Genomic DNA, 14,352 nt, shown 5'->3' with positions numbered 1-14,352 from the left:
GATGAGCTATGAAGCTCTTTTTCCCAGATGTCCAGTCATACTCTAGTGGTAGTGCCTTACTCCGAAAATCTCCACTCTACTCCCAGCCGGGCCTGTAGCAGCGTTCCGGAAGAAAAGAAAACTACTCGCGTGAGAAATAAAACCCTGCTAATTATCATCATCATCATCACCATCAGACGATAACCGCCGACAGAGGTCGGCTGTTAGCCAACAAGGTGAGGGGTTGGATGGCCAAATTGGACGTCTTATCTTCCTGGCACCGCATGTGGGGTGTCTTTACTTCGCTCCAGAGATAAGTCCAAAGGAAGTGGAAGCAACGCTGCGGTGTCGTTATATTGTAGATAAGCGCAGGAGAGCCCGGTAGCAGACGGGAGAGAGATCCTACACGGTGGAGGTGGGGGGGGGTAATGCTTCTTCTTGTTTGAAGGCCAAGCGGTGCTGTTCACGTGACTAATCCCCAGCGGCCACTACGACGCCAGCCCCGCCCCCCCCCCCCCTGCAGTGGTGGTGAGGGCGCAGCGGCCGGAGCGCTGCGCTTGCCATCGGCGGCGCGTGGGTTCAACTCCTGGTCGTGAGGGGTCGAACTCAGCTCCGTCATCATCAGCCCCCATTATGAGCCCCATCGTCAGCCCCATCGTCAGCCCCATCGTCATCAGCCCCATCATCATCAGCCCCATCATGAGCTCCATTATGAGCCCCATCGTCAGCCCCATCATCGGCCCCATCATCAGCCCCATCATCAGCCCCATCATCAGCCCCATCATCATCAGCCCCATCATCATCAGCCCCATCATGAGCCCCATCATCAGCCCCATCATCATCAGCCCCATCATCATCAGCCCCATCATGAGCCCCATCATCAGCCCCATCATCAGCCTCATAATCATTCTCATCATCGTCGTCTTCCTCATCATCATCGTCATCATCATACCTTTGCGAGCGGGTGGCGGGGGGTCAACAAAATGACCACCCAGCAATTTGCGACTTTCCCGACAAGTCAACAGTAGTTGCATGCACAGGCAGTCTGCCGCCCTGCCATAGCAATGTGGAATGTCCACTACTGGCTCAGGGGGAGGGGGTGGGGGGGCACCACCGGTGGATCCGTCCGAGCGGGCCACCTCCCGCCACGCTTTGCGACGGCGGTGGAGTCGGCGCTCGCGTCGCGGTGGCCACGCCTCGCCGGCTCGCTCTCGATGGGGCTATTTTTTTCTACTCGGCTGTTTGAAGGAAATGACATTACTCACTGTCTTTTGTTTCCTTTCTTGTTGTCTGTGGTTTTTTCCTCCTCATTCTCTTCTCTTTCCTTTTTGTTTTTCCCTTTTTTTGCTCGTTTTCCTTTTTGTGTCTCCATAGTGATCTTGATAAAGATTTTTGGAATAACAATGACACTATGGCCCATCAGAAATGGAGCTCCTACCCTCCAAAGGAGTTCATCCTAAACGTGTCTCCATACGCTCCGTACGGTGACCCACGACTCTCCCTAAAGTGAGTGACTCTCCCCACCCAACCTCCGAGTCCAGTCTTGGATTCACGCTAACTTGGCAGCAAACCAATTCTCAGATCGACCCAAAAAACGTAACGCCCGGGAATTGAACGAAAACCACCCATCCTCCCCCCCCCCCAAAAAAAATGCGCAATATATATTTATAATCTTTCCGCGAAATTGGCGCAGTGCTTTCCATTTATATATTTTGAGGGTGGGGGGGGGGCACGGGGAGCGGTGTGGGGGTGGGGGCAATTGTGGCCACGCTCGGGCAGAAGCAATCCAGGCTTAGTAGGGTCTCAAGGAGATCACGGGGGGGGGAGGGGGGCGGGGGTGCTCATCAGATTCATGACAAAATTTAAGGGGGTGCACAAAATCGAACTCAGATCCCGGTAAAATATACAATCGGTTCATCGTTCTAGGGACACGACTCAAATAATACGAACCCGCAATCAGGCTCTCCGTAGCTTAATTTTTTCTCGCAGCAGTGATGTAATTAATCTTTTGTAGCTTGTGCATTAGGTAATGATCGTAAGCCACGTGACACAAGCCCAAAAATTGATTTCTGCCTCCGATGGGCTGTCGGGATAACGTCCACCGTTAGACGCCTCACGTCTCGATCTTTAGGAGGCCATCGTTGTCCGCCGATACCCACGCATGATATTTTTTTTAAAACGGCGGACATCGGCAAACAAACTCGCGTGAGATTCTCCGCAAACACGATCGCATGCGCCAGGGATTTAAACGCAGCCGGATCGGAAGGCTCCTTGACGCGACAGCTGAGCTGCAAGTCACCACCCGACGACGCTGGCTGCGATCTCCAGCGAAACGTCGGACAAAATTTGTCAAGATTTTCCTTGGGCTTTTCAAAATTCCTCCTCCGGTTTTGCCGAGATGCCAAAGCAGTCGGCGCATTTGTTCTGTCGGGTGGCGAAGGGATTCGGCAAGGAAACTGAGCGATGAATTGATTTGGCAATCCATGAAATATAACCGCAACCAATGCACCCACATCCATTTTGACCATTCACTGTGGCCTGGTGACTACCGACGGTTTGTTTAAAGCGAGCTCGGAAAATGTTGACCGAAGCAACAAAAAAAGATATCAAACAAAACACTCTCGCCAATTACAAAATATATCAGCAAGAAAGTAATGCCTGCACACGGGGGAATTGGAGAAGCGATTACTCTGAAAAGTAAATTTAACACACGTACATCTGCGGCAGGAAATCTAATCGGGAGTAAATATTCTCTGAATTCAGGAACAACAAAGATTTCCTGGCAAGGAATAACTTTAAAGCCTCTCTGCACTCAGATCGTTGGTAGCCATGCCACGCACACGGGGAGAGACCCAGCGTAATGCTCGCACGTCAAAATGATTTTCACTATTTCAGAATTGCTTTTAAACCACAGACGTTACTCAATTTGGCGATAGGTTGCAAGCGCCACGCGTGCCCCCGTACCAGAGATTGAGTTTTTAAAGTGTCAATAAAGGTAAATATTGTCTTATTATTATTACACCGTCATAACCGGAAGAGAGAACAAAATCTAAGCAAAGCGGGGCATCGCTTAATAAATTGTCCCAAAAATTTACGAGAGAAAATAGCACAACTACATTTTTTGTTACAGCCTCGGAAAAAAACGTTAGTGATTAGCGACATAGTGAATGAATATTGTAGATGCGGCCGCGAAGCAAACTTTAAGCGTTGGGTCATTTTTTTTTTATAAATCATCTCGGCGTAGTTTTAACACTCTCGCATTGCTCGCTGCAACACTCCTCCAAAGCGTCTGCTCTGGTCGCGGAAGAGTAGGCCAAAGGACACCCGTTTAAAAGGAGCTCTCTCCGGGGTCGGCCTGTGAATGGAGGCCACTTCCCCCAGCAGTGGCGTGAGCGGCCACTTTCAGGGCTGCGCCTTTCACTTCAACTCACCTTAGCAGCAGCAGCAACAACAACCATAACCAGAATAAGAATATTTATTTATACTGGAGAAATCCGATTAGCTACGAAGCCTTTTTTTTCACACGTGTACAGTAACAGTAACAACAACAACCACAATGCCACTCTCCTTTTTTTTGCCGCAATCGATCGGCTGGTTACGGATGGCACTCCAGCAATGCTGACGATGCAGGCGTTCAAGCAATTTAGATTTCATACTCCTTGGTACTTTCGGTAAAGTCACGTAGGTAGAAAAATAAAACAAAATAAAAAATAACATAGCACGACGTTTTGATCGCAACACAAGCGGTCGTCCTCGGGCGGGAAAAAATAATCCAGCAGTGGAAAAAATAATCCAGCGGTGGAAAAAATAATCCAGCAGTTCCACTGCTGTTCAACCGCTTGTGTTGCGATCAAAACGTCATGATATATTATTTTTCTTTTGTTGTTTTTTTTCTACCTACGTGACTTTACCGAAAGAACCAAAGAGTATGGATTCCTGCAGTCACGAAAGCTTCAAATCAATTTAGATTTCGCCGACAAAGAACGAGAAAGCGAATCGCTTCGTCGCTACGATTCGCGTGTGTAGTAAGGCAAAGGCTCAGAGAGAGCGGCGTTGCTTAGCGCGACAGAACGTCAACGCACGCAACGCCAGTCTGCGAAAATTGCACGCAGCGGAAATTAATTTATCTCTTTGCAGGCGCCGAACAGTATTTATATTTATGAACAAATCTACACGCTATTTTGGCAAGGCTGTGGATATCGTTTCGCTTTTTACCGGTACATCTGATAGAATTCCTGAAGCTCGCCCCGGGACGTTTGCAAAGATAATAAGTAGGGATCTCAAGTGTCAGGTTTGGTGAATTCGGCGGCACGGAGGCCCTGTCCGTGTATATTTTACGAGGTTGGGAACCTGTCGGGGATAAGGATTTTCAACAGCGAGCGAGACCTCGGATGAACACAGAGAGCAAACACGCGAAACAAAACACCGCCACGAAATGCAATTCGGTTAGAGGTGCAAAATAAAACGAAAAACCCGCATCTGGGGCAAAATACACGGAGCGCAAATAATCAGGAGCCGTGCCCTGCACCCCGAGGGTTGCTACTGCGCGGTGTTCAGCACGACGCCCGACGTTTCACTGGCTGGCTTCTTCAGGAACTCGACGAAGGAGCTCCCGCCCGGCGTGCCGAGCGCGAAACGTCGGACGTCGTGCGGGGCAGCGCAACCCGAAAAACGCATCGGAGCAACTCTGACCGCGATTCCGTTACCGTTACAAAATCGTGCCGTCGCTGAATCGATGAACGCAATTAATGGACTGCCCTTTGTGAATCCACTGCTGGATGAAGGCCTCCCCCCTCCCCGGTTAATTGACCATCCTTGGCTCTCCTGGTCAGTACGGCTCACCGGTAACAGAGAGGAGGGGGGAGAGGGTGGTTTGGGTGTAGGATCGTCCCCTGGAGATATCCCCCCCCCACCCACCCATCCTCCCCCCCCGATGTCAGCTGGTCGTGGCCGGGAAAACGAACCCGGACAGCCGGGTTCGCAGCGCCGCTGCCACGCCGCTCCCCCCTCCCCGTCCCCCGCCCAACCCGTACCGGCCTTTAGGAGGTGGAAACAACAACCACCGTTACATATCTGCTGCCAGGTTCGAATGATTCCAAGCGTGCTGTATTCTAAAATAGGTCGCTAGACACCGGGCCACACAGTCTTTAACTCGTCACCCTTTTGACATTTTTTTTTGTTACACGGAAACCCCCCCCCCGTGCGCGTGAACTGAATGAATAACCTGAACCTGTTGTTCTCCTTGTGCGTCTCGGTGCCCGAACAATTTCACTATCGCCCAGCTTCTACCTTCGGCCAACCAAACGAATGTCACCTTAAAGGTTTTTTTGCTTTGGTTTTCGTCAATGCCGGTTCCGTAGCGTGTCTAACCATGTGCTCGACAGCCGCTCGCCGCCTCTCCCGCGTCGCCTTCGCGTGCGCGGCTCCGTCACGTGGAAGCGCGCGCGCGCGCGCTCCAGACGTCCTCTCTGAACACGCGTGATGCTGGCGAGGCTGCGTTGGCCGTGCGGTCGCGCGCGCCGGAATAGCGCGCGACCGACGCGTAGGCCGATGATTGCGCTGCGGTGGCCTTGAGGTGCAAAATAAGGTTTTCTACATATATATATGAAACATTGTTAACCTTTACGGCAACGGCTCTTCTCCGTAGCAGACAGAGAGGCCAGAGAAAGGGAGTGAATAATAGATGCAAACTGCACAGCTATAGACCATTTGCACCATGGGGCCCTGATAGCATGTTTCAGAGTATTTACTGATTACTAGTTTTTAGAGTAAAAACAATTTTTTTTTATGCCTAAAACTGATTCGTATTAGAAGTAAATTAATCTAATGTTGGTGACACATTGCATTCTGGGTAACCACGTTGCAGTGTGGTGCCCCCGACAAAGCGGCGCTTATCAACATCCAAACCCACGCTGCCGTCTCGATGTTGATCAGCCAACAGATAACGGAGAGGTCTGTACCTCAAATTACACGTGTTCACATCCAATCGCTAAACAGGATTGAGTGCTCTGCTAAATTCACTTAATAAAAGAAACAGACTTTCGCCTCCACAGAATTATCTAGCGGCGTTATCTAAAGCAGCGGAGTGCACGGCATATCAGCAGCGCTTGTTTAAAAAAACGACAAAACGCAACAGTGCGGACCGCTTTGGACATGTTTGGAGCTCTTCGGCAGTTAGATTGTGTTCAACAGTTCACTGCCTCGGTTGCCAGATGCTATTGGTGAGTTTACTGGCCCCTTACACAACGGGTGACAGATAGCGCCGTTTGGGGAAAATCTCAAATTGCGCTGATGAAATGTGTCCCTTTTGATCCAGAGAGGCGGATGTAGGGCTGGTTAAATAACATCATCCGCGTTTTACTCGCCCATGACGCTCCACAGCAACGCACTACGTTTTTATTTTCATCTCTCTTTTACGAACTTGCTCCACGTTTGAACCGTAGCATTTGAAATTGTAAAACGGCAGTTGAGGACCAGTTTTGGCCCCATTGGTGTGTCAGGGCCCGCGATAACTGGAGGCCAAGTCGCGTTTACGATGGTAACGTACGTTGCAAAAGTTAATAAAAAATTAAGCTCACAAACAAGCGCCTCTCTTTTTTAAGAGTTCTGGCCATCGAGCCGTCCATTATTTCGTATGGGGAACATATTTGATGCTATCGTCAGCACTTTGCTAAATACGAATGCCATCTCCGTAATGGAAACGGATGGTAAATATTTTCAATTTTTTTTCAATGGACCACGAATCTTATCGTAACTCTGTTAAACATAAATCAATGGAAAACATTTTAAGCCGAGTACAAATTGAAAAGCAGGAGAAATGATCAAATGTGCAAGTTTCTCAGCCCTATACAGTATTGTACTGAACTTTTCAAAAATTCTATAACTAAAATGTATTCCAATATATCTCAATCGACCAATGGATGAAGATCACCCAACGCTATGTCAGTCATGAGAGGAGAGGGGTGGGGGAGTGGGGTCGAGGGAGTTTATAGACCATACTTCACCACGCTGGTCAGTGCGGTCTGGTGAAGGCAGAAAGGCCAAGGCCGGTTTTCACGTCACGCATGCCGTGACCGGAAATCCAACTCTGGTCGCCGGGGCTCTTAGCGCAGCACTGCGCTAACCTCTGCACCACCGCTCCACTCCACTCTGCTGTTGGTTACTTAAGGGATATTTTTCCTTTTCACTTTAAAGAACCATCCAAGCAGAATAGTCCACCACGCAAAAGTGATTCAAGCAACTGGCCCACTTTTTCAGTTTGACATCTTCTTGCTTTTACAATTCTAGATTTTTTTTTTTTAAATACATGAATGCTGGTCAGAAACCCACGTCAAACCGCCAGTAACAGAGAGTACTGTCAAAGTAGTAATGTAGATCAGAGTTATTGCTTTTTTATATCAGAGTTATTGCTTTTTTATATTGTGCAAGGTTATTCTTAATATTGTTACAAGACCTATGGGAAGGAGACGATGCTGATGATGATGACGATGGGAAGAGGGAATTCCAAAGCGGTGCGGTGCAAGAGAAGAAGCCGAGAGAGAAGTAGGTGCAATCTGCAGTGAGGCGAGTGAGTCGGGTGGACACTGTGGATGAGACGAAACAGTCAGTCTTGTAGACTCAGCACGGCCGGAGGAAGAATCAACGACGAGCGAGGTTTCTGACAGTAAACCGTGTTGCGGTCACCTTCATCCGCCAGATTGCGGAACACCACGGACATCATGTGTACCTGCTGTGCCGTGCCAGATCCTCTAAACCGTGAGGACCACTCCAGGTGTCCATGCGGCCAGAATCATAATATTTATTTGCACTGCAGGAGGAATCCGATGAGCTGTAAAGCTCTTTTTCACAGGAGGCCACTTGAGAGGGACCACGGGTAGCACCCTGCAGCCACTCCAGAGGGGCCACTGGTGGCGCCCTGTGGCCACTTGAGAGAGGCCACGAGTAGCACCCTGCGGCCACTTCAGAGGGGCCACGGATAGCGCCCTGTGACCTCTCCAGAGGGGCCACTGGTGACCCTGCGGCCACTCCAGAGGAGCCACCGCAGCGGCAACTGCGCAAGACCCTGGAATGAAATCGCGACCACGAATCGCGATGAAATCATCGAATCGTGACAAGGTGGATGGAGGGCGTCAATCGTGACAGACCCACGAGCCAGGCTCATACCTGCTTATCATGCTTTTATCATCCATCCATCATCATCAGCGGCTGCAACTTTGATTCATCTATCAACTTCTGGATGAAGGCCTACTATCTCTCCGCATCCTGCGATGACGAGCCATCTCGGCACCTGCGCACGACCCGAATTCCACCGCTCCATTTCCGCGGCAGACGTGCCTTTTGGGGGCACATTCCTTCCCCTTGGCTGCCACTCCCGTCGTGAATCCTCGACCAGCAGCCGCCGCCGCCGTCGTGCCTTCCGGCCGTGACGCGTCCTGCCCGAGCGTCGCTTTGCTTCTCTTCAATCAGTCAACGCGATGGCGACGACGTCTCTCGACAAAAAACGTATGCGCCCATGTCAGCGGCACGACTCTCATCCTCGGTGCACGCCTCTCGAAACTCTCGACGATGTTTTTGGCCCTTCTCCCCCACCTCCTCCCACCGTATAAAATGGAAAGAATCCACCCGGGCGCAAGAAACCTCGTGTTGCCGCTTAGCTGTGACCTCGGACTACTTCTGTGGTCCGGACGCCCCCCCCCCCCCCCCCCCCGCTTCCGCGGATGATCCTTCGATGACGTGGAGAGAATAACGAGTCTACTGGCGATTCGGCGAGGTGTGAAACTCCACCGCCAATTCTCCCTGCGGCCGGCTCTTGCAGTGTTTGGCAGTCGTAAATGAGGGAAGAAACCAGCGGGAAACTTTCACACCTCTTTCCTCTGGAAGGGTTTCACACAATTTGCGCGCCGCCGCGTTACCAGCGTTCGCTCGCGCGCACGCATCCCCGGGGGGGGGGGGGGGAGCGCAGATGATTCACGTGCACGCCGCGTACCGAGGTATTGAAGGAAATCCCAGAGGCATCGCGGCCTGCGGCAACGGCCACGACCACATCGTCGTCGATCGCAGCGAACCGCCGTGAACTCCACGCGAGTCCTCGGGTCTCTGTGTGAGTCTCGCAGACTGCGAGGCTAGAAGTCGATGCGAGTCAATCGGGTCTCTTGTGCGAGACTCGCGCTCACTGCGTGAGGCCACACAGTAGTAGTGAGCCGCTGTGAATTCTTGAACATTCAAGCGATCCACCGCACATCAACGGAAAGCCATTTCCAGGCCAATGGATATGGACCCGAAATCACAAGTTTCTGTTCACCCGGCCACATTCAAGGAAAATAAAAGTGGATTGAGTCCAGTTTTTGTCGCTTCTGGATTCGGGCATTGAGTTCACTGCTCAGCTCCTGAGGACTCGAAGTTTGTCAACTGTCCCATGAGCCAGTGGTGTAAATTAGGCATCCCCCCTGGCAGGGGGCCGGTCCACTCATAGGATGACTACCATTGACCTCTCGAAAATTGGGACGAATGTTTATCGAACGCGGAAAGATGATGGGCCGAGTCGACCGCCGAGCACAATTGGATTTGATCTAGCAAACGTTCAATCGCAAGTCTCCCCAGCTACCCGCACACACCGTCCGACCAAACATCCGCTTACAATTGCAGAAAGTGAAGCTTTCAATGCTGCATTCCAATGACCACCGGGCAGGTATGCCGTTTACAAATTTGCAAACCAGGGCACGACCCCGGGGGGGGGGGTGCGAGCAACCGCAGACAAGCAGGGAGAGGCAGCCACGCAGTGATCCGTTGCCAATAGCTGCCGAAGCTCCCAATCCCGCGGTGGCTTGCCGTGGTTCAGAAGTCAAAACTTCGACTCCAGAAAACGGGAAAGATCAACCAACGCATGCAATGCTGCACCGGTCGTGGTAATTTTTTGCCGTTTGCCCATCGCGAGTGGCAAGTCGATGCTCGCTTGCAGCGTACGCCCGCTTGATTTCACCGAATTATTGCTGTAGCAATTGGATTTCAAATGAAGTGACATTGATCGAGCTATTAGCCACACTCTCGCGTGCTAGCCCCCCTCCCCCCTCTTCACGGTGTTTTGACCGAACAGGCTCAATTATTAATTCCGGACAATTAAACCTGCCCAAGCAATTCCACACCCTTGTATCTACCGACAAATGTGTACACGTTTACATACATAAAGGTTCGAGTTGCCAAACGTCAGCCTCGAAACCTTAATGACTTGGAGAAGATCTGCAAAGAGGAGTGGGACAAAATCCCTCCTGAGATGTGTGCAAACCTGGTGGCCAACTACAAGAAACGTCTGACCTCTGTGATTGCCAACAAGGGTTTTGCCACCAAGTACTAAGTCATGTTTTGCAGAGGGGTCAAATACTTATTTCCCTCATTAAAATGCAAATCAATTTATAACATTTTTGACATGCGTTTTTCTGGATTTTTTTGTTGTTATTCTGTCTCTCACTGGTCAAATAAACCTACCATTAAAATTATAGACTGATAATTTCTTTGTCAGTGGGCAAACGTACAAAATCAGCAGGGGATCAAATACTTTCTTTCCCACACTGTATACAAGTATAGACAACACTAATACAATGCTTAAGTACTGAAACACTTTGAAGTGCGTAGGTTCCTAGGAGTAGTCATGTTGCTAATTCTGCAGTCATTAAGTTTGCCGAGTGCAGAAAATACAATATCCCTGCTTTTGAGCAAAAAAACCGTTGTTATCGGTGAGATTTATCCAACGTTGGCGTTTACGCCTACCAGTTCACTCAAGTGTCCGACTCGAAGAATCGGATTGGGATGCATCATCACGTGTCGCCGACTGTGGTGCACTAAGCGCAACGTTAAGACGTCGCAAACGTTCGCCGGTGTAATGCAAAAAAGGGTTCCCCCCCCCCCCCGAGATGAGTCTTGGGAGCCAATGGTTTAAAATGTGGAGAAGGATCGATACTTTTGTTTTAAAATCTAATTGCTCGCCCATCGGCTTCGATCTCAAACTAATAAGTCTTCATTTAAAACCCATTCCACTACAAGGGTACATTTTGGTCACTCTCCCCCTAATGCAATCAGCTCACAATTATTCATTGGAGTCAATTACACGTCAACTGCTTTATCTGTTTCTTACACACTGCCTGCTTTCACCGCCGATTATCGTCGTCATCTTTACAAATGACTCCAATGCTGGATGCCGAACAGGTACACTGTGTCCTCGAAATACCGGGTCCAATTCAGGGAGAGGGGCGCCTCGCCAGAACTATATCCTGTTGCTCAACAAAACCCCTGTTAATGCCAAGAAAACTTTATTCAACTCGTTTACAGCTCGTAATGTCATTTATTTTTTGAGTGCTCAGCGATTCGTGTCGTATATTAAAACGCAATTGTGTGAAACATTAAGGAATCAACTAACTGAATATTGGCAAAAACAATGTCACAAGCGTTGCACGTTCAAAACGAAGAGACGAGGGGCCCCAAGATGGATGACAACGCGCGTGATTTGGACTTCTGCAAACCGCGGTGACGTACACACGTCACAGTGTACGTCACAGTGTACGTCACAGTGTACGTCACAGTGAGCAGGCCTGCGCCAGGGATCCGTCAGCCACGTGGCCGCTGCCCATGCCAGGCTTACTGCTCGAAAGCCCCACCCAGCCACCTACTGGCATCAATAAATATTGACCACGTGTAGGTACAAACACGGCGTCGTTGTTGAAACCTAAAGCGAATGTTGCTACTTCAATAAATAATCGGGGGGGGGGGGGTAGGTGAGAGATGCCCATTTCCATTGTGCCACATAAGAACTCGGTTCTTAGAAGATGTAGATCATATCGTCATCAATTTATAGTATTGTACCTCCTGTTCTGTTCTTGCATATGGCAATATGGTTCAGGAGTTAGATGCCATTGTCGAGGTCCGTTAGCCGCAAGAGGGCTTCAGGAGAGAGTTTGTGTAGTTTTTTGCTGTTCTTCCTATGTGTAACGTTATAAATTAACATTATATACTACTTGCGTTTTAATACATCTTCAAATGTTGAGCGCTCAAAACAATTGATACTGAACCTCACTGGGACTGCACTGGCGCGAAACATTTCTGCGCAGCGTGGAGATGCGGGTTAGCAACAGCAGAGTCCATACCTGTCAACCCCTTATCAGTGCCTACCTTAATACAGACCAATTCAGACCTCATTGGTCACCCCGTGCCCTTATAAATCTCAACATTCATCCTACAAAGTCTCATCACAAGGGAGAAACACAATTTGTTTATGGACCTGAAAACTCTATTTCCCCTGTACAAGACTATGGGTTAAACTGTATGGGTTGACAGGTATGAAAGTCGTATCGGGATTGTCTGTTTCTGTACGTGGGACACTTCCTCGTCTGCTGTTCACGTTATTTCAAGGACACACTGTAATAGATAACGGGGCCCCATGGTGAAGATGAAAATACCGTACGCTTGCAAGTGACATTTTAGGTGGCCAATAAAATGCAGGGCCCACGTCACCTAAAGGGGTTGCCACCTCTGCCCTGTTTTTCCCAAGAACGGCCTCTGCGTGTTTTCTTGAAGGTAGCTTTTGCTGGGAAATTTCCAGAAACATTAAATGTTTAAAAGTCCCAGTTTTTTGTCAGTTGCGTAAATGTACCACTCCGGACAATTAATTCACGTGAAGTTTTCTCACCTTTCAGAATTGTTAGAAATCAGTCTTCTTCTTCCCGTGATATATAATCCAGTTTCCCCCCCCCCCCCGTTTTACCACGGAGGTGGCAACCCTGGTGTGTGGATCGGTTAAAATCTTGTTTGTTCAGATGTTTCGCGCCCGTATTCCCTTCGATGATCACTGCTTTGAACTACTCCCTCTCTCTCTCTCTCTCCTGTCCTCCATCCTTCATCGTCGTTGTCGCTGTCGTCGTCTTCGTCGTCTGTCGTCGTTGTTTGTCGTGTGTGTGCACTTCGCCATTGTGTCACCGACGCGCTCTCAGTGGCACAGTCGTGTCGCACAGCCGGCCAGGCGGTGGGGCCCGGGGCCCGCGGCCCGTCAGCGAGCCCATCCGAAGCGGGTCGATGCCGAGCAGCGTGTGCAGCGATGGGCGAAGCACGGCGCGGCCCGGGCTGGCGTGGAGGACCCTGCAAACACATTTGGCTTCGGGGAATCTCAGCCTCGCAAAGTGAGCGGCCAACCTACAGGTGGTGTCGTCGTCGTCGTCGTCACAGCCGCGTGCGCGTGCGTGCGTGCTTGTGTCGTCGTGCGTGCATGCATGTGTGGTACACATGTGCGTGTCTGTCGTTCTGCATGTGTGTGTGTATATAAGTTGCCTGCGCTAGCGAGGTGCTGGGCTGGGACCTGAGCCACCAAAATGTCCCGTTGGCCCGACTCAAGTTCACTGTCGCTCCTTCTTAGTGGCGTGAACCGGTGTGATGGTGCCCCCCTGCCCCACATCTGAGAGGAGCTGGAGCTTTGCCTGGTGTGCGTGGTGTGTCCATGCCTGTCAAGTGACCGTGGGGAGCGGTGCGAACCCGGCGACTCGAGTTCGATTCCCGAACCCACGACCAAAAACAGTGGCGAATATCTGAACAGGTCCTGGGCCTCCCCTAGGTCGACTCAGCCTTAAGTGAGTACCCGGTGTGGTGTGTGAGCATCAGCACTGTGGGGAGACAAAGGCGGCCGGGCGTGGCCACACCACCCCCTCGTGTGCCATCTCGGTGCTCGCTAACAGCACTTTGCTAACAGTGTGTGTGGGCCACACGGGGGATCTTTGTCAAGTAACTGTGCGTTTTAGTTTCTGCTTAGGGTAATTGTTCTCGAACTTTTTTGGAATGTTGGGTCTCAGCCAAGTCACAAATGACCGCACGTAAAAAAAAAACCCACCCCATCAGATAAAAAATGTTTTAGCTCTGCACCTCATTTGGCTAAATTGACGCTTTGCCCATGAAAATGTCAGATTGACCGTCATGCAACGAGAGTGCGTCCTGCCACTGTGTCCTTTTCGGATCTCAACAATAGAGAACGGCACCGCAGAAGGAGATATCAAAGAACTAGTTCGGTGAGATATCTTCAAGTGACCTCTTAACCACACAGCACTCTCCCTAAGGCCCGATCTTCATCCACGAATGGCGCTAAAGCGGATATTTAAAATTCTCAGTGGGAATTTTTGCCAGGTTACGTGGAAAAATATCTCATTTAGTATGATGGGAGTTTTTTTTATGCAGTCACTGGTGACGAGGCTAAGACCATCAGAGTCAAACCTATTGACCAAGTGGCACTGTGGCCGCTATGCCTGCTGTGCGGTGCAGCAGACTGTCCGGTCGGAGTGTCGGAGCATGCTGCGTCTCCTTCGTTACGTTTGTATGTACTTATGTATGTACATTGAACTTCTT

General features: G+C 50.1%; 1 protein-coding gene across 8 annotated transcripts in view; it reads left to right on the top strand.

The window, feature by feature from the left end:
• SYT7 (synaptotagmin 7) overlaps positions 1 to 14,352 on the top strand; it is a 226,772-nt gene that overhangs the window by 184,313 nt on the left and 28,107 nt on the right. For 3 of the 8 annotated variants that reach the window (XM_076068559.1, XM_076068561.1, XM_032957955.2), the window contains exons 5-6: positions 1,354 to 1,485; positions 12,957 to 13,142. The exons of 1 other annotated variant lie outside the window; for it this stretch is intronic. In XM_076068559.1, coding sequence (XP_075924674.1) covers positions 1,354 to 1,485; positions 12,957 to 13,142 — 318 coding nt within the window. The remainder of the gene's footprint in view (positions 1 to 1,353; positions 1,486 to 12,956; positions 13,143 to 14,352) is intronic. 4 more of the 8 variants (XM_076068560.1, XM_076068565.1, XM_076068563.1 and 1 more) reach the window with 4 other exon arrangements.

The sequence above is a fragment of the Petromyzon marinus genome, chromosome 21 (assembly GCF_048934315.1).
Source record: "Petromyzon marinus isolate PM22_M1 ecotype Great Lakes invasive population chromosome 21, UKy_Petmar_22M1.pri1.0, whole genome shotgun sequence".
NCBI lineage: Eukaryota > Metazoa > Chordata > Hyperoartia > Petromyzontiformes > Petromyzontidae > Petromyzon > Petromyzon marinus.
Note: the sequence above shows the minus strand (reverse complement) of the source record. Positions and strands in the feature narration are given on the sequence as shown.